Source organism: Platalea leucorodia, assembly GCF_965183815.1.
Source record: "Platalea leucorodia genome assembly, chromosome: 7".
NCBI classification, from domain to species: Eukaryota; Metazoa; Chordata; class Aves; order Pelecaniformes; family Threskiornithidae; genus Platalea; species Platalea leucorodia.
In genome coordinates, this window is record NC_138829.1 from 41,545,340 (window position 1) to 41,571,664 (window position 26,325).

General features: G+C 38.8%; 2 protein-coding genes across 8 annotated transcripts in view; both read left to right on the forward strand.

Moving 5' to 3' along the window:
- Nucleotides 1-7,720, forward strand: part of RBM25 (RNA binding motif protein 25) — a 34,927-nt gene extending 27,207 nt beyond the window's left edge. The window contains exons 14-19 of the mRNA XM_082318029.1: nucleotides 713-863; nucleotides 1,222-1,546; nucleotides 2,577-2,851; nucleotides 3,309-3,407; nucleotides 4,666-4,713; nucleotides 5,828-7,720. Coding sequence (XP_082174155.1) covers nucleotides 713-863; nucleotides 1,222-1,546; nucleotides 2,577-2,851; nucleotides 3,309-3,407; nucleotides 4,666-4,713; nucleotides 5,828-5,920 — 991 coding nt within the window. The 3' untranslated portion in view covers nucleotides 5,921-7,720. The remainder of the gene's footprint in view (nucleotides 1-712; nucleotides 864-1,221; nucleotides 1,547-2,576; nucleotides 2,852-3,308; nucleotides 3,408-4,665; nucleotides 4,714-5,827) is intronic.
- Nucleotides 7,721-8,894: 1,174 nt separating this feature from the next.
- PSEN1 (presenilin 1) overlaps nucleotides 8,895-26,325 on the forward strand; it is a 41,858-nt gene continuing 24,427 nt past the window's right edge. For 2 of the 7 annotated variants that reach the window (XM_082318031.1, XM_082318037.1), the window contains exons 1-6: nucleotides 10,607-10,687; nucleotides 13,577-13,720; nucleotides 18,457-18,713; nucleotides 20,024-20,165; nucleotides 23,979-24,046; nucleotides 25,780-26,000. In XM_082318031.1, coding sequence (XP_082174157.1) covers nucleotides 13,637-13,720; nucleotides 18,457-18,713; nucleotides 20,024-20,165; nucleotides 23,979-24,046; nucleotides 25,780-26,000 — 772 coding nt within the window. In that variant the 5' untranslated portion in view covers nucleotides 10,607-10,687; nucleotides 13,577-13,636. Of the gene's footprint in view, nucleotides 8,945-9,903; nucleotides 10,010-10,606; nucleotides 10,692-11,294; nucleotides 11,540-13,576; nucleotides 13,721-15,474; nucleotides 15,600-18,456; nucleotides 18,714-20,023; nucleotides 20,166-23,978; nucleotides 24,047-25,779; nucleotides 26,001-26,325 lie in introns of those variants that run through there. The other 5 variants (XM_082318033.1, XM_082318032.1, XM_082318034.1 and 2 more) reach the window with 5 other exon arrangements.

Genomic DNA, 26,325 nt, shown 5'->3' on the forward strand with positions numbered 1-26,325 from the left:
TCCCTAACAATAAAATCTTCACTGTTCATTTTAACACAATTGTGGGGTTTGTTGGCAGAGGCTTATGGAGTTTATATTTGAGTGATTATGTGGCGATGTAAGGGTCATATGACTATCTAAATCATTTCAGTGTCACTTGATAAGTGCTAGAGGGAAAAGGGAAATTCCTTGCTGCTACTTGTTAATGCTTGGGAGTAGCTGCTCCTTCCTATGACTTAACTTGTGGGTGAGGTGGAGCAGAGGTCAGTGTAATGCCAAGATAAGGTGGTGGGGGTGGAGAGAAAGGATCAAGCATGCCTCTCAAAAAATTCACTATAAGGAAGCTGTAAATTGTATGAAGAACAAGCTCATTAACTCTGTAAAGGATGGGGAAGATCCTTCAGCATGGGACTAACTAAAATTTGCATCAAACTAATTTAGCAGAACTGGTTCTTGTCAAGTGAAAAACCTATAAAATAATTTGACTCTTTTCTAAGAAGATTGGCAGTCACATTCTCTACATCTGTTTTAATGTGATGGGGTAAATTCTGTATAGTAATGTAGGGAACTGGTATCTTAGATTTCTCTGTTACAAAAATAGAGCACACCAGATGCTCTTATGAATCTTATTTTCATTTAGTGGGAGATATATGTGTGTCAGGTATTTCTTGTATTGTGGTAAAAGGTTCTCATTGGAATGTTCTTTGAAGTACAAAATCCGTATCTTTTGTAGGGGTAGTGCTCTTCAGAAGAGGCTACGAGACAGGGAGAAAGAGATGGAAGCAGATGAACGGGATAGGAAAAGGGAAAAGGAAGAATTAGAAGAAATTAGGCAGCGCCTTCTCGCAGAAGGACATCCAGATCCAGATGCAGAACTCCAGAGGGTAAGTAGCTGTTGGTCTGACAGGAAAAAAAAGAGCCCTTGGTATTCTGGTAGTATTGAGCAAAATTGTGTAAGAGAGCTGATAGTTAATATTTGGTCTGTTCACTTTTTCTTAAAAAGAAGTTCAGATAAGCAGTAAAAACACGGGAAACAAAAAATAACTTTCCAGATCTATGCTTGGATGGAGTTCAAAAACAAATTTGGATTAATCAGTAATTCTGATTATAATGGCAGTAGTTGCATGTATTTGTTCTTGACTAACAGAGACTTCTTTAGGAAACAAAGGATCTTTAGATTCTTTTCAAACAGCGCTGTTTTTGAGAAAGCTGCTTTTTTGCTAATTGTCTGTTTCATTGTAGATGGAGCAGGAGGCTGAGCGGCGTAGGCAGCCACAAATAAAACAAGAGCCAGAGTCTGAGGAGGAAGAGGAAGAAAAGGCGGAAAAAGAGGAAAAAAGAGAAGAGCCAGAGGAAGAGGAGGAGGAGCCTGAACAAAAGCCCTGCCTTAAACCAACTTTACGACCCATTAGTTCTGCCCCGTCTGTTTCTTCTGCTAGTGGAAATGCAACCCCTAACACACCTGGTGATGAATCTCCCTGTGGCATTATTATCCCTCATGAAAATTCACCTGATCAACAGCAGCCGGAGGAGCATCGGCCCAAAATAGGACTTAGCCTCAAATTGGGCAAGTTTACATTTTATCTTAACGTTCCATATGGGATCAGAATGAAAAAATGCCAAGCTGAGTAGCCACACAGTTTTCCAAATATATTGCATGTTTTGACATATCAAGTTTTTGCTATCCAGATGCTCTGCTTGATTTCTTCTCTCCAGAAGATACCTTTTATAGATCTCTCTTCTTCCAAAATCTGGAAGGGAAAAACAGAGGGAAGTTTTGGCATCCTCAAGGCTTAATTTTTTAAGGGGTGCTCTGAGCTGGGATTAGCTATTTCCACATGCTTTTTCAGCTTAATAGATTTCTAAATATCTCTTTTAAAACTCATTGCTACTTTTCATTGATGTAAGTATGTGTTAGGTTTAAGCCCTAGATACTTCTTATATTTATTCACAAAGACCCTTTTAAAAGGAAAAAACTGAAAATTAGATTTTTTTTTTTTTCTTCCTCTTAGAGTAGCACAGTGAATTGATGACAATTGCAAATGGAACATGAGTGTAGAGTTCCTTAATACTTTAGCAATTTTCTGGTGTTTTAAAAAAAAAAAATTATTCTGAGCAGCAGAACTAAGGATATTTGTATTCCAGAAGGTTTGTGCATTTATTATTTTGATTAAATTATACTGGGGCTGCAGTTTGAGCTCACACTGTGTTAGATCTTGAATGAGGAGAGACTGTATGGTATTAGGCTAACTGATTAACACTTTTCCTGCAGCTAGATTCATTGCAACCTTTCATTTCTGTGCTCTGCCTCTGCTAAGATTTGAACTCATGCTGTAGTCCTCCCTCAGTGAGGGTGCTAATTGGTTTCAGAACAAAGAAAGACGACCCTACTTTTCAAAAGTCTCAAACAAACTGAGTTTGAGATCTTTACCTCTTTTGCCAATTTTATAACCGAGTTTGAGAGATTAAAATGCTGATGTTAGGCATTCACCGACATTTATATAGCATATAAACCGATATACCTCAAGAAATGTGTGAAGAGCAAACTAGCTTCAGTTGCAGTTTATGAATATGTTATTCTGTCTTTTGGGTTGTAGGTGCCTGCAATAGTCCTAATCAGCCCAATGCTGTTAAAAGGAAGAAGCTTGCTGTGGATAGTGTTTTCAATAAATTTGATGATGAAGACAGTGATGATGTGCCCCGGAAAAGGAAACTTGTCCCCCTGGATTATGGAGAAGAAGATAAAAGCAATATCAAAGGCAGTGTCAATACAGAAGAAAAACGCAAACATATTAAGAGTCTCATTGAGAAGATTCCCACAGCAAAACCAGAGCTCTTTGCTTATCCTCTTGACTGGTCAATTGTGGATTCAGTAAGTTTATTTCTTTTAACCATTCACAAAAAAGCATAATTTTTCCAAACAAACTATGGAATTGAATAGAAAACCAATGTTCCTGGGACCCCAGTGGATTGAAGCATCATTATCAAATGGAAATCAAACTTAAGTACTGTATTTATTGTCCATGTATAATACTTATTCTGAAGTATGCCTGCTTATTTTTGTTTGGTCTCCTGAATTGTTGCTACAAATTGTCTAACAGTTTTATGGACAGGGGGGAAAAAAGGTCCTGTAAAAACATGTTTGAATGGCTGTCAGAAACACTTGCAGATGCCAAATCACTAAGGGTTATCTCATTGATAACAAAATGTATCTTTTGCTAAATAGTTGTTTGGGTCTTCTGGCTGTTTATCTGGCGGTATTGTTTCAAGACAGTAAAGTTTATGGAAATTATGTGTTGTTTTTTTTTTTTTTTCCCCCCCCTCCCCAGACACTAATGGAACGTCGAATTAGACCGTGGATCAACAAGAAAATAATAGAATATATTGGTGAAGAAGAAGCCACGCTAGTTGACTTTGTTTGTTCTAAGGTTAATATCTTCCAATTCCTTTGTGAAGTCTGAGTTTTGCTCTCTATTTAAGCTGCAGTGATGACTGCAGTATCTGTATTTGAAGGCAGTCTGTTCTTAGCTTCTCTGTAATCAATGATATTGGTCAGCAGAGACGGTGTACTTGGAATCAATATGTACCCTAGTGTTCTACAAGTTACCTCCTTTAACGCTTGCGCACAATATGTACGTGCTAGATGCTCTCTGTTATCTGTTAGATAAATGTATGGAACTGGATTGAAGAAATGAGCAGTTGACAAGAGCAGCTGTTTTAACTGATAGTTTTATCATTAGATTGCAGAGTTAATACCTCATTGACTATTAACATTTTTAACTTAAAAATAGGATTTGTGTGAAATCGGGGAAAAAAGCCAGTAGCTTGATTTTACGTACATTTTTTGATTAACTAGATTAACTTTTTAAAAAGCTTTTTAGATGCTGTTGTTGCTTTAGTAGTAAGCAAATACTAAGGTTTTAGAGTTAGCCTTAGAAGTCATTCTGCTATACCTTTTAGCCATTGCATGACTTGTTACTAAACTCTAGTAACTTGCCTTTAAATCTGTTATGACAACTCTATGGCTTTTCATCAACAGGGAGTTTCAAAAACTCATTTCAGCTTTCATGGTACTCAAGTTCATAATGGCTTGTCTCAGTTTATCTTTTAGGGCTACTGTATGAGAGGCAAAGCAAGTGATAGTTTTGTGGCACAGGTGGTTAGTAGAAAGTGAAAAGCAGAAGTTTAATATTTGCCAAGCTTAAATTATATATATGTAAGAAATAAATGTAGTTTTCTAGTATTGAAAGACAACTTATTTGGTTCTGAAAAAAATAATTTGAAACAGGCAGATGAAAAATTCAGTTATGAAGAGTGATACAGGGAGAATTTTGTCTTGGTATTCCATTAGGAATTCATTGTTGAAGGAAGGAGAGCTCATTCCTGAAATTGGGACAGCTTAATTGGAGATGCAAGAATAGCCAGCAAATACAGAACCTGTTGAATCTCTGGAGCTTCCTGGAACTTGTTCCTCAGTAACTAGCCATAAACTAGCACTCACTATGATGGAATCTGATGTTGTTTAGTAGTAATTTTTGCCCTGGCTAATGCTGGGAACTAATTAACAGGACATCCTTTTTGCATGTGCAAAGTGTTCAAAATCCTTTAGAAGTAACTGGCTTTTGTCCAAAGATGTTTATATGATTTACTCTGAGTTTTCAGTCTAAAAACGTTTCTTTCTTTCAGGTTATGGCTCACAGCTCGCCACAGAGCATACTGGATGATGTTGCCATGGTAAGCAGAAATTGTGTAACTGATACACCTCCTACATTATACTGAAGCTAATAGTCAATTGTGTGAAATAGGAGTCCGTAACAGACATATTTGGTGTTCATAGAACATGCATAGAAGACGTGCATTAGATATGAAAGCTGTTTTGATTAAATAGATCATGCTAGCACAGGCATGATTTTGCAGTTGGAGCATCTAGGTAGAAATTACTGATCTCTGTTCAGAATTTCTCAGTATTCAGAAGTGTGGAACAAAGATTCTGTCCCTAACAGTAGAGGTAAGAATCAACAATAACAGAACTGCATCAGAAATATAAACTTTTATTCCGTCTCATTCTTGTAACTAGATTTTTATAATTAGTAGTTTAATAGGTCTGTTCCTAATTAATGAGCAAAAGGTGATTTTTCTCTAGAAGAGTAAAAGATTTTTTTGCCTGGTGTTGGAAGATAGAAACTTTTTGAAATAATGCTACTGTTTCACCATGTTTTCATACACTGAAAGGTGAATAAAAACTCATTGTTCACTCTCTTCCAATAAGGAAACTTGGAGGCAAAGTTGGTAGAAGCCAGATTCATAGCAGGAGGTAGTAGGTTGTTCTTGTTGTGACTAGTAGGTGACCTAGGGAACTTCCTGAGAGGTATTGTGCATGCTAAAAGTTTGCATGGATTTAAGAACAGCCTGGATAATAAGTTCAAGGAAGAGAAATCCATCGAGGGATTACTTAATAAATTATCTAAGGAAGTTCCAAGCTGAAAATGAGCAGAGACTAGGAGAGAATTAAGGGAGAATACCACATGTGTATGTCCTGTTCTTGCATTCTTCCCAAGCCTGGCATTTTTTGCCTCTTTCCAAGCCACTTTTGGAGACTAGGATACTGGTACTTTAATCTCTCAGTGCCCAACAGCTGCATTATACAAGTATATCGTTAAAGCCCAGTCAAGTCAGGTGGTAAGTGCAGGACAGACAAATGCACTGAAGTTTTATCCACTGCCTCGTTCAAAGGCTTAACTTGGATTACACTACCTCCACTTTGTATTTCTGATGTGTCTAGAATTAGTTTTTATAACTGGAATGCCTAACCTAAAAAAATAATCTATAAAATGTGTATTTCCTACAGGTACTAGATGAAGAAGCTGAAGTTTTCATAGTCAAAATGTGGAGGTTGTTGATATACGAGACAGAAGCGAAGAAGATTGGTCTAGTGAAATAAAGCACTCTCCTTGCTTCTAGGGTTCCATTTCAATTTTGGGCTTTTTTTTTTTTTCCATCATTCAAAGACTTTGAATTTTCTCTGTTCTCAGAGACTTGAGACCTGTATTTTTTTATGTAGAAAATGTGAATTTTTTTGTCCTCTGCTCTGAGGCCCCCTTTACCCTTCTCAGTTAGTTATCTGAATCCTGCATTGGTTCTCTTTATAATTCACAAGGTACAATTACCGGTATGTTTTACAAGCTGCAGCTACTGTACACGCTCTCTGGTAATTTTGTTATGTTACTCTGATTCTTGTAAATATTAAGGGGAAAAAAAAAAAAAAAAGCCCCTGTTTTGCAAAACATTTGCACTTAGTGTGGAACTATATCAGTTACAGATGAAGACAAATTATTTTACTGCAAATTTGTCAGCGCTTTTTTTTTTTTGCATACTCTCCCTCTTTTTATTTAAGGAACAATCAGAATACAATTTAAAAGTAAGTGGCTTGAGCTGCTTTCACGGAACAGCTTTGTGTGTTCATTTGGTCCCCTTATCTGACTCTGGAAAAGGAGTTCCCTCAGACTTTTCATTCTAATGTGAACCCGCAGCAGTCTTGGTACTTTGTTGCCCATTTAGAATTACTAACGAAGCTGGGAGCTTAGTCTCCTGCAGATGCTCTGCATCTTTCCTAGAAAGTGCAAATTGCAGAAAGTTTTTTATTCTTTGCTCAGTTAAAACAAGAGCAGGACCTCAATTCAGTAAGTGCTATTTGATGATTTTTTTTTTTTTAAACCTAGGATATCTTCTGCAGAATTTCATTTTAGCCCTTCCCTATTATCCCTTCTGTCTCCAGAATAATCAGACAAATTTTTTTTAAAAGAAATTATTTTAAAAAACATTTTTTTAGTATTTAGAAAAAAAATACCTGTTTGGATGTAACTGACCATAGCAGTTGACAAAAACTGAACCATAAATTTTCAAACAATGCCGAAGTCTTGTTTTTATCCATACTGTTAAACTGGACCCAACTTTTGTTTTCTACTGTAAGCAGTCTGTTGTCCACAAAAAGAAGGTGATATTTTCCTGCCTTGTTTGTATGGGTTTTTATAAATAGGTTGATATGGTATAAATGATGAGATGTACTGTAAACTGCATTTTTTATCTCATACCTGGGTAAGAAGACAAATCGATAATGTGCTATGAGCTGTTTTGATTGCAGGAGGACTGTGTTCCAGGGAGCAAACTGTCTCAAAAACATTTTTAATTTTTAAACACAATTCTTAATAGCAAACAAATTAAGTAAAGGTGTTCTAGTATCTCTATATTGTATTTAACTGAAGGATACAGGTTGACCTGTTCAGAAAACATAACTATGACCTTGAGTTACTAGTTCTTTGTATCTGGAGAGGACACTTGAAAACACTGTTCTTAACAAACGGGATCGTGTAAAGGTTCCACCATGTAAATATTTCAGATATTAAAAATGTATATATTTGATTTAAGGGCTGACATTCTTTTGGAGTCTTGTGCAGCATGCAGTTGTATTTAACCCTGCTTTCTGAATCGAGTGTTCACAAATTAGGGGTGGGTTTCTTTTAAAACTACCTCCTGCTTTATGTCAGGTGACTAGAAGCCTGCAAATGCAGATGTGATCCCAATATGTTCTTTCTCATCCCTGTAATACTACACACCACAAAATGTTCTTTTTTTAACTTGGCGTGTAATGCTTAGATGTTACTTTTATGTTGTGCTTGAGTTTGCATGAGAATGTTTTGTTTTACGTACTTATATGCTGCAACCTTCCTCTTTTTTTTTCTGCAACTTGATGTTACCCTAAGAAATTACTTCTCCATTCTGCCCATACAGTTTTGCATCAGCATTTACCAAAAATTCTCCAAATTCTAAATAAATTCAAAACTTGCTCTGCTTGTAGTATACAATACAGAGAAGAGGGAGAGTGAACTTCATGAGTGCTTTTTGTCCTGCTAATATGGCATTCTCTCTCTGTCGTTAGCAGGAGTTAGACAAGACAAATGCAACAATTGCATCTGTGTGACAGATTGCCTAACGTCCTTGTTGAGATTCTTCAGTGAAAGCTCAAGTTGTGAAACTTAAGCTTATTTTCTTCTGCCCTAAACTAAAGCTGTATATTCATCTATTATATTATTTATGCATTGGACATAAGCTTGTACTCTTCCTTTCCTAAGGAGACTGAAGGCATCTGGGTGAGGAAGACATCTAAAATTTAAGCTGGAGTGTTAAATATCCAGGTAAATAAGTATTTAGAAGCAGTTGTGACATTAAATAAAATAATTTTGTAGAAGTTGAGGTTTTCTTCAGTAGTGGAAGGAGGAAGGAACGTTCACTATAGCATCTCTGGCTTGGCTTATGCAAGTACTTCAACAAATTTTCCTCTTTCACAATGCAAAATGTTGCTTTATAAAGTCACTTCTAGTGTTTACTTACTTAAGTTTACCTCTTACTCAAATTAGTGTTATTACTTCTCAGTGATAACAGTATATTTTGTGTCTGTGATGCTGGGGGGTAGAACTCAAATTACATGCTCCTGAGAGGTTCTTAATATAGAAAGTAACTTTCCTTTGTTAACTGTTTTTCTTCCAACATGCAGTAACAGAGTTATTTCAAGATAAACTTGGAAAATTTGGGGTAGAAAAAGCCTTTTTTTGCCAACATTGCAACACTTTACTGTCTGAATATGCGATTTTAATACACATGTGTGTTATATTAGTGACTGCATAGATAAAGAGTATGCTGAGAATGAGATCAGTTAGCAAACGATGTATATTGCCACGGGGTGTTCAGTGCAGCATGCCATAGTATGATCTGTTCTGTGACAGAAAAGTACTTCAAAAGTTACATATAGTGCATAGAGGGGGGGAAAAAAATATCTGTTTATACAACAGAACTGGATGTAGTCATTGATCTGGACTTTACTGCGGAATGAGGCTTTACACTTCAACATGTGCCCTTAGTCTCCTGGTAATCATTCTGCATAACTGCCATTCAGTGTGACTTGGAATACGTGAGTACAAAATATAAAGTATCATTGTTTTCATTAGCATGCACTGAAAAGAAATGGGAAACCATGAACAAGTAAGATCCATTACCAAGAATGATATATTTTTATATTACTGTTAATTTGGTAAGAGACTTTTTTTGTTTTTAGAATACTTAATCTGTTCACATACTGATTTGTTTTTTCTAATTCTGGGCGTTTCCTTCCTCCTCTTTAAACAGGAGCCTGCACTAAAAATAACCATCTAGCTAGATGCTTGTGGCTTTAAATGTGGGCAGGGGAGGGCCCCAAACAGTACGTTTAGTTTCTTACTGAGTTCGTATTTCTTCCTACTAATGCTTTCCTGTTACCGAGAGGGAAGCATTAGACCTTTCATGCTTTTACTGAATGGTGTTGCTAGATAGCTGCCTGCAGGAGCGGTATTTTAGAAAGTGGATACACTTAAAACTGGAAGTTGTTGGCTTTTATATTACAATGGGGTCACACTTATTCATATTCTATACATTTTCCTGAGTAGGAACATAGGGTGTCATACATGCAGACTTACAAATTAGTACACAGTCATGCAGTGTGAGCAGTATGAGGTATTGTTAATAAGACATTTCATCGTGGACCAAACTGATGTCAATAACATAAATAGAGGATAGTCTGGTACAGCTGTATGTCCATGTTTGGGGGGATTTTTTCCTCTTAAAATAACATAGTTTTATTTGGTTAATGGTTAGGCACCACTTTCGGTCTAAAAACAGCTTCTTTTAGATGCATTTCACATGCATACGACCTACTGAAACTCGGTAGTTGTGTGAAAATGATTATGTAAAACCTAACTTTTATGCGTGATACTTTTGTGCCACTTCATTTTCCCATAGATCTTCCTGTAGTGTAGTGGAGTAGTGAAATACATCTGTTTTAAACATGCAGAATTACATGGTCCCTCGGAGATTTTACTTTTTTTTTTATTTTAGGAATGATTACGTGTATCATAGCACTCTGTGTATGTTATAACCCCGTTAGGTTCTGCATTTTTAAAAAGGAATTGTGGATTACTCTTCAAATATCACGGATAGCAAGGTAAGTTTCAGGTTCGAAATTGGCTTGTGTTCTTCCACGAATGAGTCACGGCTCTACTAGAGGCTTCTTGAAAAGATGCCCCATTGACTTTAGATTATTTTGAAATGCAAGGATCCCTTCAAGTTATTTTCATAATGCTTTCTTGTGGGCCTATTTTAAACCAGGGTTACTAGCTTATAAATGACTTTAATTCAAAACAAGCAAGAAGTGTATTTTCTCATAATGCCCCGCTCTTTACTCGGTACCATCTCTTCCCAGCTTCAGCAGGACAAGCCGGGCCTCCCTTGCAAGACCGCTCCCGTCGCTCCTGCCGCCCCGCCGCCTGCTCCACAGCCGTCAATTTTTTCTTTCCCTTCGGTTGCCATCGCCGCCTCTCGATTTCAGGTTTTGCTTGGCGGCAAGCGCTCGGCCTGCTCTTTCGGAAGCGCTCCTTCCTGCGGGGCGGCGGGGGCCCGCGCCTCCCGGCACCGAGGGGCCCCTCGGCCGCCGCCGTGGAGCGCCGGGCGGCCGGGGGCGCGGCGGCTGCCCGGGGCTGGCGCCGCCGCTCCTCCGCGGCTGCCGGCCGCCGCCGTCGGAAGTGAGGTCGCGGCGGGCGGGGCGCGGGCCGGAAGCGAGTGGGGCCGGGCTGCGGGGCGGCGAGGAGCCGGTGGCGGAGCCCGCGGGAGGGGCGCCCTGCAGGTCGGTCTGTCAGCGGCCGCGCCTGGCGGCCCGGGGCAGCGCCGGTCCCGCCGCCGCCGGCCTCGGGGCGAGCGCGGGGGCGCGGGCGCCCGTCGCCCGCCGGGCCGGGCAGCGCGTGCGGCGCCACCCGGAGCCGGGCCGGGGGCGCCCCTTAGGCCGGGCGGCGGCGGGGCAGCCGGGGGCCGGGGCGGCGGGGGGGGGGGGGGGGGGGGGGGGGGGGGGGGGGGGCCCGGGGTTTGTGCCAGCCCTGCGCCACACGCCCGCGGGCTGGCGCCGGGGCCGGGACGGGATCCCTGGCCGCTCCCCCGGCCGGGCGGAGCGGGGCTGGGGTGGGCGGGGGTGGGCACGAGTGGGGCCGCGGTCGGTCGGGCTGCTCCGGCCCGGGGGGGGCTGGTGAGGCCGGGCGGGGGCCTCGCCGCCTTTCTGGGAGCCGCTCGCCTCGCCTGGGGCCCCGTGCCGGCTCGGCAGCGGCCGGGGGAGAGCGGGGGCCCTGGCTGCGGCGGGGCTGCTCCGGCCGGGGCTGAGGCGAGCTCCGCGGGGCGTCCGGCGTTCCCCCGGGAACGCCGCGGCTGCTGCTCGGTGCCCGTCTGAGAGAGAAGGCAGGGGTTAACCGGGCCGCGCCGCGCTTGCTGCGTGTGGCTGATCGGTGCTTGCTGTGCCTTCTCTTCTGAGCAGAGAAAACGTTACTGAGCTTACTTAAGGGCTACCTCTACTTACGAGGGTACATGTAAACGCACGAAAACTGCAGTTGTAACTCCTGCTGTTCTTACTAAGGAACGCCAAAGGAAGCAGGGAAGAACGTTTTTAGATAAGCTATTTTAATATTAACAGCTTCATTAGAAAAACGTTTCGGTGAGTCCCTTTTCAGGTACAACAAGTCAAAACTTTAATTTGTGTCTGCTTATGCACAGTTCATTTCTAGATTTCAGTCATTCATAGTTAAATTTCAAACTTGGGAGTGTTCATTTATTTCAAAATAGAAAATAAAGTTGCTTGGGAAAATGTCCTGAATCCATTTTCTGAGCTCTTGAGTTTTCAAAAGGGATTGTTTTAACAAGCCGTGAGTTTTGAGGTCTGTTAGACACGGTCATTCAGGCTTTGGTGCAGCTCTGCTGTCAGTTACTCCTCCCTCTTCAGTTTCCCTCTGTCCCTCAGTAGCTGGTTTTTTTGTTTGGTGAGTTTGTGGTGGTTTTCTTTACTAGGATTCTTTAAATAGGATTTTGTGAGTTGGTGTTTTGTTTTTTTGTGTTTGTTTGGTTGTTTTTTTCTTTCTCCTGTAATTTATTTAGAATTTTGACATGCTGCTATGTGAAAAATCTCGTTCTGATACTCCACATTTGGATAAAAATACTCAACTTTTTCCTCTATGGTGGCCCTGTCACTGAGAATTTTTACCAAAACAATATTGTTTATATTCTGTAGCCCAACCAAAGAATTAGAGCAAAAACTTTAAAAGTAAAAGCAACGTAATGCCTATTTATTTTCATCTAATCTTACATTTCATTATATTTTAAATTAGATGTGCTTGATTTTTAATTATAAATGTGGAAGAGAGCCATTCTAGTGAATACTATGTTGTCTTTCTTTTTCCAAACAGTTTGCACACTCCCACTAGACTTGCTAAATTGGCATTGCTGCCTAATGGTTCTTTAGTGTAAGCTACGTCCCTGTTGAAGTTAGTAAGCACTATGCGCTAGTCTTGTAAGACATGTATTTATTTGTAAGTAGAGAAACAGCTTCTGCATCTTAGTACTTATGAAAACAAGCTTAACTCCCTCTTTAAGATGCCGTCTTGCAGCACTTGTGGCTTGCTGCTGCCAAAAGTGAGAGGCCTTGCTTTGTGATGTCCTCCCTTGTATGAGTTTTTCGAGATCCCTCCGTACATCAGTTGAGTATACTAAAACAGCAGAAAAATATTTTTGTTTTCTTTTCCTGGATTTGTTTTCTTCCGTTTTAGTGAGTAAAATCTACTGTAAAGAGGACTGATGAGTGCTAGAATTGGTACAAGGTAGGAGCAGGAGCCACTTGGGATGGAAGTGGGGACTGGCACTCCACCCTTCGGGCAGTGATTTATTCACTTCCCTATGTTTTGTGTAACCAAGCCAGTGATTTATCTAGGCCTACTCATTGTTTCTTAAAATTATGTTTTTTCTGAAACTTATGTAGTGACGTCACCCTTCTTCCTCTTTCACCTATATTGCTTTATCCTCCTTTCCTATGGAGCACATGGCTTATTCATGTTTCCATAGGAAAATGTTAGCATGTGACTTTTTTATGGAAGAATGTATAAAGCTGTTACAAGCATATGGCATGTTTATGTATGTTTAGCTAATACATAAAACCTACCACTAGGGGAAATGAATGCACATTAGTTCTCGCGGCTCAGCTGAAATACTGTTTTGTGTAGCTCTAGGTCGCTCTTAGGGCATTACAGTATTAAAGATACATCCAGATTTTAAATGATCAAGTGTAACTCAGTCATCCTTGCTTGAAGATTCCCCTTGAGCTTATCAGCAATCCAAAACCGAACAACTTGGAGCAATTGTACTCTGCTGAGATAAAAACATCCAAGTTGTTCTCTGAGCAAGCGTGCAGTATTTCTCATTTATTGCACAAGAAGGAATGGAGAATTGTTTTGAATGATTAGTTTGTTGCTGGCTTACTTCCGTGGCTGATGAACTAATTTGATAACGCCTAGACGCTCTTATTTTTATGCTGGAAAATCCCTATTATGACCTCTTAGTGAAGATGCGATACAGCTCAGTATCATGGTGTAGACAGAAAATGGTTATCTTTGGTCTGCGTGAACTCTAAAAATTGGGGTAGGGAGGAGATGGAGAACTTAGTCATATAAGAACAAAGGCTTTTTACACATCTTTTTCCTTTCAGCATCTCAAGAGGAAAGATCCGTTTTGTGCAGAAATAAGCGATTTCCAGAGGACAGCCCCAATGACAGAACTGTCTGCACATTTACCCCAGTTTCAGCATGGGCAGCTGACAGAAAACTTCCCTGATAACCACCTCAGCAACACTGTATGTAACAAAATTTTATTACCTGGTAGCAGTTAAATCAGGATGAATAATGAGTGTGGATGAAAATACAGTTCAGAAATCTAGAAATCTGTTTGTTGGGAGTAGTTTTCTCTATCTGGACTGTTGTGGTGATAAGCAGTGCTGAAATATTCTGTAAAATATCTGATGTTCTAAACTCATTTTTATATAGAGATAAGACATCTCCCATTTTAAAGTGGTGTTGGGGTGACCAAGTCCTGAAGAAAAATAAGAAAATGGGTGGGATGCTTCCCTGTCAAACATTGGCCCTTAGGGGATTTAGTGAGCTCTCTTGATCTAGCCTGGCTGTGGTCTGCGTGATTCACAGGTCTCTCAGTCACAGAATTAATTTTAGTCTAGGTAGAGCTTGAAGCTTGGGTTTTGTTGTTGCTACTGCTGGAGGACTACTATGCAGGAAGAGCAGCACGGTCTCACTTGTGAATAATTGTCAAGGTGCTGTCAGAGTTCTTGAGGTTTTGCGGGGGAAGGGGCACTCAAACCATAAAGTTTTATATGATTGCTTTGAAAGACCTAAGCACGTAATTGTTGCTAAAACTGTACTCATTGTACTGCATGTGTTTTGCTAAAACCAAGTTTAGATGATGTACTTGGGTGTGGTGCTCAGGCTCTTGGATTTGTCATGCTCAGTTCTTTGTTCCTGCTATAGCTCTTGAATATCAGGTTTCCTTGTGACACAGAAATGCTCTTGTGAGGCTGGGCCACTTGTAGCCATGTTTATGGCAGTGACTCAAGAGAATATTTTGATCCCTGCCCTCACTCTTCTATACAACCCAGCAGTTTAAGTAGAATTTTGAAAAAGCCTTGTCTTTATCTCAGATCAGCATCCTGCTATATCAGTAAAAATGCAAAACATTTGAAAATTTATTTTTAAATTAAGAAGTCAATGACTTAAGACCTTACTGATTATAGAAACTGTTAATAAAACTAGAAAAGTGAAAACTTTCCTACTGCATCCTTTGTGCTTTTGATGCAGAGGGAATGAAAAAGAGTTCTTTTCATCTTGGACAGGTGAGAGATTAACTTCTTTTGAACACTACTGCCAGATTAAAAAGGCAGAGCTCAGCGATAAGCTGTGGGCTCACCATCCTTACAGATAGCTTGGTGATGCTCTTTCCCAGCAATGAGGGACGGATGGTTCTATTTACTTCTCACTGACAGATTGTACAGATGAATAACTACTACTTGTGCTTTTTCTTTCCATGTTTAAGTGTAACTCTAGGTGTAGTTTCAATACTTAGTTGTAATGATTTTTCTCCCCTACACACATCCGCTTTGTTTTTGTACATATGTACAAAATTTCTTTCCTGCTTAAGTATATCTAGCTTCTGTGGCTAGCAGTCAGCATGTGAAACCACTAAGTACTATAAGTTGACATCTCTTCTTTCAATCACACACCAAGAGTTCAGCCCAGTCTTCAATATCTGTCACTGTATAATGACCTTTGAACATAAATGGTGTATGTGAGAACTAACAAAGTCTGTGCCCACTGTCAGGCAAGGGGGTCTGCTCCTGATGTATAAATCTGGATTTAATAAATAAAAACTTTTTATCAAATATGGTAGGTTTTTATCTCTTGGTTCAGGGGCATTGCTCTGGGTTTGCTATTAACTATTTTCCTGATAGGAAAAAAAAACCCTATCATTTGCTTTTGATATTGTTTATTCACCTGAAAGCGCGTAGTTCGTAACTTACGTTTGCTTACGGTGTTACAACAGGTGTTACTGACTTTTTAGCTTCAGAATTTTCACTTTTAACTATGTCTGAGGAAAGTGAAGAGTCTGTTCCTTTGCTTCCACTTCAGCAAGAGTCCATGGCCTCTGCTCTGTTTAATACTCATCAGGTAGGATATGAGTGCACTTTGTTCTTTTAAGCAGAGGGGCACGCGCATGTCACATTTAGCTACGCTTTAGTAGCCTGAAAGGACAACTTTTTTCTAGTTTTAACAGCGAATGAGAGAATAACTCTTAACTCTTTTGATGCTGGTCTGGTTTTCATGCGCTGTGTTTTAATATGTGAAGGCATTTTGTGATTGTGTCTTTGTTCCTAACTAGTGGAGGGAATAAAATGGCACGTATTGGTCTAATTTCTTCAATTTTTCTCTTTATGTTTGATTTTGCAGTTTCTTGTAGTGGTGTGCAAGTTAATCAGGCTTTTCCTTTGGCTGTTTTTGTGTTTGCTTTGCAAAGCTGTAGATTTTTATTCTACTTTTTACATTTCTGTGCCTATGATAGGTGTAAGTGCTCCCTCATTCAGGACTGCTATTACAGCAGAGAAAGAGCAATGTATTCTGCAAGTGTGCAGAAACCTAAACACTAGGTCAGCTTTACTTGTGAAGTGTTCCAAGGCTCTGATCATCTCCAACGTAGTGTTACTTATGATCATCTTAGGCAGTTTATTTAGACAGGTAAGCTTATTGTTTCACTATCAAAGTGAAAAATGTTACATTTTAGCTATAATCTGTACAGAAGAAGGTCCAGTTGCAGCCAGCGTTTCAGAACAATTAAATATGATCTCTTTATTTGCGTTCTCTCATACTCCTGTTTCTGTCTGACTTTCAATAATTGTGTGTGAGGACTTTATGCAAAATGCCAAGTCATTTATAATGAATCTTTCGTTTAGTAAGAAATAATATTGAGCCCAAAATCTTTTTCAGGACATATTTTAAGTTAATGATACTAAATTGAAATTAAAGTTAAAACCTTAATTCTAAAAATCTGTTTGCCTGCTAGTTTTAATTGCTTAATGAAGACAATTTTAGATTTTTTTTTTTTTTCCTCCCCTTATATTCAGTTTCCTCTTTGAAAAATAAAGTAAATTTTCTTAGAGGACAGTTTTTGAAACGCTGCTCAACTTGATCCTGACGATACCACAAAAAAGGAGTAAATAGGCAAAACATTTGATGTGTATTGTTACTTTGTAATGTTTTGTAAAAGCTAATTTTCCATGAGTTGGGGAAGTTGTAAAGCTTCAACCAAGATTTTAGCAGTGTCAGTGTTTGCAGTTCAAAGTCCAGTCCCTTGTACTCCGTAATCACTTAAGTGCTTTTCAAAACCCCACTATGAGTTCCTGAGTGTGTACTTAACATCTTATCTTTTCTGAGGGTGGGGCTGGGAAAATTGTCTGTAAAGAATCTCCAAAATTACTATTGATTTATCAAAAAACTGCAGTGAGTTGATGAGATACAAGTCAGCAGTTATGTTTGGAAATGCTATTAAGAACAGGTAATAAGACTTTAACATTGCATGTTTAAGGAAAAAATTACCTGGATAAGAGTACTTAAGCAGAAATACATTAGGTTATTTTCAATGCCCTATCTTACATCTAGAGCAATTTTACTAAAACTGAGTGGTATTTTAAAGGTATTGCAAATGGTATCTTCCTTCAGTTTATTGTACATTTCAATCTAAAGCTGCTTTAGTGCACTTACTCAAACTGAACTGTTTGTAAATGAAGTGGTTCTAAAGAAATGACATTAATTTTGTAAGGAATCAAAAATCTTTGTGTTACATCTCTTTTATGTTAAACCTTTTGAGTGGAGGAAGTGGGAACAGTACAGCATTGACTTTGGATGTAGTAATACAGCAAAAAAAAAGAGTAGACTGTATGAACTGTTGCATTTTAGGGATTGTTTAGAGTGACTGGTAAATGTAAAATGCTTTCATTTCTTTGCGGTCCAGAACAGGTGAGGCATAGCTCACTCTCCTGTTATGTTCTCTGTATGTGCACACCACATATAAAAGGCTGAATGCCCCCTGCTGACAGGGCTTCTCGGAGAGGGGGCAAAAGGGTTGTGGCAACAGCAGTGCAGACCTGATCATTTACTTGTAGGTGGTGTTCCCAGTTTGTGTTTTTGCTTGTGGTTAATCTTAATTCCATTGAAAGTTTACCTCTGTCCTTGTGTTTGAATTATACCCGTGATGTTTCATGTAGCAGTATCAGGAAGCCTAGGAGACTCTTTCATATTTGTTGACAAGGGTGGTGGAATTTCTTTAGTGTCAGTGAAAGGATGTGGCAGTAGTATCCTCGGGAAAGGAGCGAAAGAATCCGCACGCTTAGCTCATCACACTAAAACTTTGGGATCAAATTTCAGTGGAAAGACTGAGAATTACCTGAGTTTGATCGCTGTTTCTGTGTCATTCTTCTTGCTAAAAATGTGGGAACACCATACCTCGTGAAACTCCATTTTAATTTATATTCTAGTTAGTGTACTGTAGTGGGAGTAACATGGTAAGGAAAGTAGAAATTTTCTTGGGACGTTCACGGAGTAAGGTTCATAAATGTCTGTTTGGCATTATTTCTAGGAACAGATACAGTTAATCCTTGTCAAGCTGTGAGTAATCTACTGTCATGCACCCTTGTATCAATTGTAGTTTGGACCAAGGGAAAAAGCTGTCTGTCTTTATTCGGCTTTTAAAATTCTGCTTAAAGGAAGGGCGACATAGGCTGTTTGATGCAACCAGAGCTACCTTCAGCTGCTGCTGTTTTTAATATAAATGCTTCTAACATAACCTTGTGCTCCCATTCTTTTGATAACTATGTCGTGCAATTAATTACTACTTTTTAAGTCCTTGCTACGGCAAGTGTTCTTGACAGTAAATATTACCTTACATGTTTCCCCCTTGAGATCACCTTTAGCTTAGTGTACAAGAATATGATTGTGGATAGTTGCTGAGGAAACTTTTTCTTACGTATTGCAGAATGACAACAGCGAAAGACGTCGCCATGATAACAGTGAGCGCAGAAGAAATGACAGTCCCGAGTCTGAGACCAATGGGCAGCCACAAAACAACGTTCAGCAAGTGGTGGAACAAGACGAAGAGGAAGATGAGGAGCTGACACTGAAATATGGGGCAAAACATGTGATTATGTTGTTTGTACCTGTCACACTTTGCATGGTGGTCGTTGTTGCAACCATCAAGTCTGTCAGCTTTTATACACGCAAGGATGGACAGCTGTATGTATCATTTTTTTCCCCTATCTTTTCAATGGACTCACTTAGATAATTTTCTGTAATCTTCATTTCTTCAGGAGTCTAATTCAAGCAGTGAACTCCCTCTTGCCTCCCTTTCCCCCTCCACCACCCCAGAGATAGTTTTGTTTTATTCCGTCCAGAAACCAGACTCTATATTCGTGGTACTATTGACATCTGTTGTCTGTCTGGTGACCAGTTGGGATAATATCTTGGTTGTTACTGCTTGATTCAAATCCCAGGTCCTCATTTTAATACTTTGTTGTGCCCTGTGGTATTTATAAAATAAACTCAATCCTGAGCCAAAGCCATTTCAGTTGTACTCTGCTAGAATACAAAGGTTTTGGAAAAGGAAAAAAACCTACTAGTTTAAATGAAGTAACATATATGCCAAATTCTGGTTCGCCTATGCTGTTTGATAAAGAAATTCAAATGCAAGAGGAAGATAGCTTTATGAGGTTCACTTCTGTTGCAGTTACAGAAACTTTCCTAGCAGGTTTCCTGTATAGAATTTTTTTTTTTTTTTGGCAAAGAATTAATGTTGCCAAAAAAAAGCAATTTCAGTGAAAGCTGATTTGAGAGAAAGGAGACAAAGGAAGAACACTGAGCCTGTCGGAACCTGCAGCAAATCAGTCTAAGTGTTCCACTGCGAAAACGTTTAGACAAAATGATTCAAAGTGTGTGTGGCTTTGAAATGTTTGTGTAATATGAGAATGTCATAAAATGTTTCAATAAAACACAGAGTTCTTTTTCACTATCAAAATTGTTGATCAAGGAATTATTTTTCTTGAGATTTTATTTATGGTGTTTTCTCGCCCTGCCACCCCCTTCCCCATCATGAAGTGTTTTTTGCCCCAGGTTGTATTTCTTTAAGAGAAAGAGAGTTGAGCCCATACATTGTTTTGTTGAAATCACTGGGGAACCTTTGACTGTAAATCCACTAGATGGTGTGCTTATAAACATCTAGCTGCAGTAACAGTCTAATGATTCATAGCATGTGAGTAATTGCATCAAACAAGGTGGAGTTCTGTTTTTTGTTTGTTTTACAAAGTAGAAAATAGTGGTAATCTTAAGAATGTAGGAAAGGCAAGTCTTTTAAGGAATTTTTTTTTTTTTAATTAAAGTTTGCCTAATATGATACTATGCTGCCTTTCAAATTTTGATGAAGTAGAAAATAGCTGTTGCTTTTACAGCTCTGAATTGAAAGATTACTGCAATTTCATTTGATGTTGGCCTCGCATATCAGAAACATCTGTACATTCAGTGGCATTTCAGTTGACTCTTTGTTGTTGTAGCATCTACACTCCTTTCACAGAAGAGACAGAGACAGTAGGACAGAGAGCCCTGAATTCAATTCTCAACGCCGCTATCATGATCAGCGTTATCATTGTCATGACCATACTCCTGGTTGTACTTTATAAATACAGGTGCTACAAGGTGAGTATAATTATAATTGACTTGAGTAATTGTGCTAGTTTTATTTATTAGTACAGATTATCAAGAATTAACAAAATGAAGGGTTATCAAGGATGAGTGAGCAGAAGTAGCAGAATTGGTGATTCAGTTCACTGTTTCAATTTTGTGGCTTCTGTTCCTTTGACACAATGCGGGAGCAAAGGCCCAGTGCTAACACTGCTGGCTGTTTTGTCCGTTACAATTAGGGCGGCATTGCTTCCTATACCTGTGAAATGTACCATGTACTGAAATCTTCCTGTGGTCAAGAACGACAAAGTACAGAACGGGTCCTACAACTGGAAAGCTATTCGGGACTTCAGGGGCTTTCTAAGGGCTCCCCTCTCCCCACCCTGCCCCCAGTATAAAAGTCTCCCAAGAGTGTGATGTGTGCGTGGCTGTACACGCCAGGCAATATCCTTATAGCAAAGACAGAGGCTCCAAGGCTCTTTTGTGAAAGACTTCAATCATATAATGATGTAATCTAGGCAAGTCCAGGCTCGGCATAAATAATTGCAATGTCACCTGCCTGGGAGGAGGAGTTCATGAAAATTCCTGGTTGTCTTTTGATCTTAAAGACTCATTTGACAAGGCTTGGCATAATAAAACTTCCCAGTGTGCAGCCAGAACCTTGAATGCATTTCATAGTTGTAAAACAGGCTGTGGGATCCATGCACTGGCACATAGCTTTGCTCTGCTTTATTTTGTTTTCAAGAGGGGAAAATGGTTTTGATCTTCACAGTTGCGGGTGAAACCCCTTTACAAAATATCTGTGGAGTGACTGGGGAAATGATTTCTGCCTGGGTCTGCATACAGCTCGGAATAGTGTTTTTTAAAGTATGGACCTTCTCTTTTATCACAGTGTGGTGTTAAATCTGAACTGACAAAGTTTTCTTTATAAACTGTTGGTTCTGTTCATTCTAATGAAGTCAAATAGATGTACTTCAGCTAGGTTCCTTGGCAGCCAGTCAGTTCTCCTCAGGTGCTGAAGGCATCAACTAGTTTTTACTAAGCTTTTCACATTTCTGGCTTCCCTCTTAACCTCAGAAAGCACTGCATGTTCTCCAAACAAAAATAATTGTTGTACTAAAAAATTAGAATGATTAGAAAACAGAAATTTCCTGTAGTTATATTTTACGTTAATTAAAAGAAACAATTAACTTCTTATTTTTGGAATTGCTAACAGAGTATTTGTATGCCGCTGTACCAGAATGCTGTAAAATGTAGTTACCTGTCCATTGAATTCTGTTTAACATGTAGTTCTATTTGTAGAACGGAGTCTAAATTATCGGGAATGGAACTTACAATGAAAGAACGTTAGGCCTCCAACTGGTAGCGATAACTTGCTTATTTTCACAAGATTTTTATCTGAAAACTCCTTTGAAGAAAGAAAATACAATTTCAGCTTTACTGCTGTTAGTTTCCTATGTTTCTCCTGTACGTGATAAGTTAAGCATGGTCCTGATTCTAGCTCCTAAATCTAACCAGAAACAGCATCTTCAGAGGTGATTCTATTTGACTAGCTTTTCTTTTTAACATATTATTCTCTGCATTCTTCATTGTTTTAGTTTGCCTAACCAAAATCTGGCAGCTGTAGCTCATTTTAATTCTCTGCATTCTGCAATCCTTAGTTCTTATTGAAGTTGTAGCAGGAAAAGCTGACTCTGTACCAGCAATCAATTAGTGTTGAAGTGGTTGTCAAATGAAGAATGAAAATTCTTTAATTAGAGGGCAACAAACCTGTCATGGTATCTTGCTAGGAAAACACTGGCCAAAACTTACAAGAAATACTTTGGAAAAATCACTTGTATGAAAAGAGGCCGGTGATCTGGAAAATGCTGTAGCAAGTGAGATACATACGGTGGATAAAACAAACATCTGTGTGTAAAATGCCCACTTATGTCTACTCTTGAAACTACCTCCTTTAGTACTGTTGACAGTAGTTAGGAAAAGTGTGTGTAAGCATTTACTGGACTATGGCCTTGGTGTTTGACATTGTTAGCACTTGGCTAGAATGAAACATTAGTATTCATGTTATTTTCTTAAGTGGTAAGAAAGTTTAAGAGCTTATACTACAAATAGAAGAACTACAGATAGAAGTCATGTTATTATTAAAAGCAATGGCACAGCTTTCTTTGCCATTTTTCTTAAAATGGTTTCAACTAGTTTTACGGAGAAATAAAATTACTCTTGTTAGGTCACGACTTAGATACACAGGTAGCTTTACAAGTTGTTTAAAAGTTGGATTCTGTTTCAGGTACCTATCAGTCTTCAGCTTTAGTATGTTTATCCCCCCCCACTTGCTATGAGTGCTGACAGTTTGATGGACTGAGACAGATACTTTGGCAGTTTTCCTGCAGGATCTTTACAGGCACCATGCTCATTACATGTGGGAAATTCTTAAGTCTTTTTGAGAATACACTAGCAAATATGGAAAGCCAATCTGTTAGATTAGGAAGTTAAATGACAGGTTTTATTAGGTTGAAGGTTAAATTTGAACCCGTTTTGAAAGACAGACAGTGTGAAGGAGGAGAACGAATGTTTCCAAAATTGCTGAGAATTTTAAAAATGCCTATGAAAAATTTAGTATTAGACTAAATGTACTAAATTACTAATTGTAATAGCTAGATTCTTAATTTGCTGGGAAGTCCTGGTTGCCTCATGTAAATGTGATTCCTTTAGTCTGTGTGCATATGGGCTTTACAATATTTCATATTAAAATTAATTTAATTTTTTATTTATTAATATTTAATAGGAAATATTCTTTCAAAATATTTTAAAAACTATAGCATAAGATGCATCCTACTACACATCTTTCAGAAGAAGAGAAATAGATAGCACAATTTCTAAACAGTTTCTGAATACTTCGATCTGGTGTACATATATAGCTAATTTAACCAGTTAATTTTCCACTGAGCATGTCTATTCGAAGCAGGATTTCTTATGCAGCTTGAATGTCTAGATTATTGCTTCTGACTGGCTATCTACTTATGATGTTGGGTCTGGTTTTATATATAAGGTTCTGTACTGGGAATTTGACAAATATATGTTTCATTCTCAGTTCAGAGATTACCAAAGTTACAGGGCTCTTCAATCTTAATTTTTAATTTGGCACAGTTACATGTAATATACAAGAGTGGTATGCACTTTTGTCAGTACAAAGTCTGAGTGCCTGTCATTTCCAAGTTTAAATCTGTGCATGTCCCCGCTGAGTACAACCCTGAACTGTTTTTTGTTAAATTGTTGGGCATGTATATCTGCTCTCATATCAAAATTAGGTATTATGTCTATAGATGATTGATAGAGAATACAGAAATCCTTATATAGTCATTCATCGATGACATGCTAATTCTGAGCTCCAACAGATAAGCACTGAAGGTTTTTCTGTGTTCCAGCATTTAATTCTATAACTGTATTCTGAAAATTATTTGGAATCAGAGCAGGCTTTTTAATTGTGCAAAAATTAATCATGTTTTCCATCTGTGTAATGCTGGATATGTCTGCTATGTTATATACCACTGTTATCAAAATGGCCTAAAAATATACCAACAGTAGTTTTCATTGCATAGAACTTCTATTTAAAGACCGCAAAGCACTTAAAATTCGTAAGTGTAAATTGAAATACAATAATGTGTATAAACTAAATAGGAATTTAACAACAACCAAAGACAGACATATCTGAATATAATTTTCTTGCTTTAATCAAAAGGGAAAATAACCTTAAAAGCATTTTTAAGTAGATATTAACTTTAAAATAACAAATCTAAAAAACATCTGTATTGAAATCGTTTTTTCCAGGTGATCCATGGCTGGCTTATCATTTCTTCTCTTTTGCTGCTTTTCTTTTTCTCATTCATCTACCTGGGGTAAGTGAACTAAAGCATTAATATGCTGTTTTTCATGTATCGCTTTGTGTATGTATTTATTTTAGAACTAGCCCTTAAATCTTAAGAAGAATGATAGTGAGTAAGCTATTGCAATAAAATGTTTAGTTTTATATACGTTTATAGAGTACACATAAAAGAGATATTTATGGGTTTATAGTGCATTGAATATTGTACAGAAGCTGTCCATCACATGCATCATCAGAATGAGCTATCTTCGACAGGGTAGCTTATTCTGCTAGCATATCTTCTGATAACTTAATTTTTCATAGCCGTATGACTCAAGGGCAGTTGTTTACATCATGGCTTTGATGGTGAGCTGTATATGCAAAGGCCGTTTGCATGGGAGTGGGAGAATCGACTGTAAAGAATCTACTCTCACCAAAATACATTCAGTGGTTTTGTTTTCAATTTTGGAAGCATGCCTTTATCCAGACATCAAGCAAAGTTGTACATAATACTCGGTATTCTCTAAAATGGGCAACCTGATCACGGTTTGTAACTAGAGTTATGCCGTGAAATTATTATACTGTGTATATTTTTGTACCTCCTGATGACAGATACACTTTTCTTTGAAGAAGCTTATTTAATTTGGTCTCTGGGGGGAGAAAATGGTGTTCCTTCAGTCACTAATTTTTTCCAGAAGTGATCTGTGATGCCTTTTTTGGTCAGTATTTTCTCTAACTTTAATAATGACTTTTGAAATACAAGGCAATGTGTGCTGCACGAGTGCAGTGTCGTCTGGGTGGAGACAAGTTTCCAAGCTCACTTCCTTAGGGTTTGGATCGGCGCTGGCACTCTTCCATGAGCATATGTGAGGAGAGGTACTGAAGGCTTTCCTGGCACTGTGCTTTCCTTCATCTGTCCCTGCTGCCTCCCTTTTGCAGGGGTCCCGTGAGTGAGGAGGGAGTTTGTAGACCAATTGTATGTGATGGCAGTAAGGGGCATCCTGTTAACACTGTACATCTCAAAGGCCAGCTAACAACTAGGGAAGACAAATTTCCTGGAGGAAAGTATCATGCAAATTACAAGATTCTTAGTGGCTTGCTGAGTTGGTAGCAGCAGAATCTGCAAAAGCCATCACAACCATTTCTTCCCTGGGTCAGTGGAAATCACCTGTGACTTGGTGACAATGTATGTGTCTATTTTGGTTTTACTTATCGAGGGTCTTAATTAGTTTATAGTATTTGGTGTGACAGACGTGAGACGGTTCATCCAAAAAGAAAGCTTTTTACTTTAGTGTTTATGACAAAGAATAACACAGAATAACCACGTATGTCTTGCTTTGAAGTTAGCAAAGTGTTTCCATTCCACAGGCAGCAGGTAAGTAGAGAGATCTGTTTGCATGCCTTTAAGGATCCATTATAACCTCACAAGTTCTTCTGATTTTTAAAAATCATGAGCATAATCAAAATGACTGGTTTTGCAGTAAAGTCCTTTCCTGTCAGTTTCTGCTTTAATTGAGAAGGAAATAGAATATTAATGAAAATTTTCAGAAAAGTAAAGGAGTTGGTGTGAAGCAAACACTGGTAAAATTGTCCCCTTTGTTAAGTACTTTGTTAAGTACTAATTGGAGATGGAATTTTACATTTGTGTCACTACATAGAATAGGAAAATTTTTAAAACAAAATATTCTGAAGCTTGCATCTGTAACTTGTTTCCATTGTTTTAAGCAAATGCAGTCTGTATTCTTTTCCATATTTTTTTTTTTTTAGTGAGGTGTTTAAGACGTATAACGTTGCCATGGACTACATTACGGTGGCACTCATGATCTGGAACTTTGGTGTTGTGGGAATGATTTGTATTCATTGGAAGGGTCCGCTTCGGCTCCAGCAGGCGTATCTCATTATGATAAGCGCTCTCATGGCCTTGGTGTTCATTAAGTACCTTCCTGAATGGACTGCGTGGCTTATCCTGGCTGTCATTTCAGTGTATGGTAAGGTCTGGGGCAAGGCATAGTAACAGGTATTATGGTGGGAATTCCCTGATTTTTCCGTTTGTCTGACTAGACCTTAAAAAAAGAAAAAAGGGGGGAATCGTCCAAAGTAGTGGATAAAGTGATTATACACTTCAGAAATAAGATCACGATCTAAACTGAGATCGGTCCCCTGCAGCTAAGGGCTTTGTATGACTGTGTGGTGCCATCTTCCTTCATTTTTTCTGGACTTCCTAGATTCTTTGGGGAGGAGAATTGAAATAATTCAAGAGAGGAGGATGTAAGACACCTATGTTGCCATTTTGATCTCTTCTATGAAGGTGGA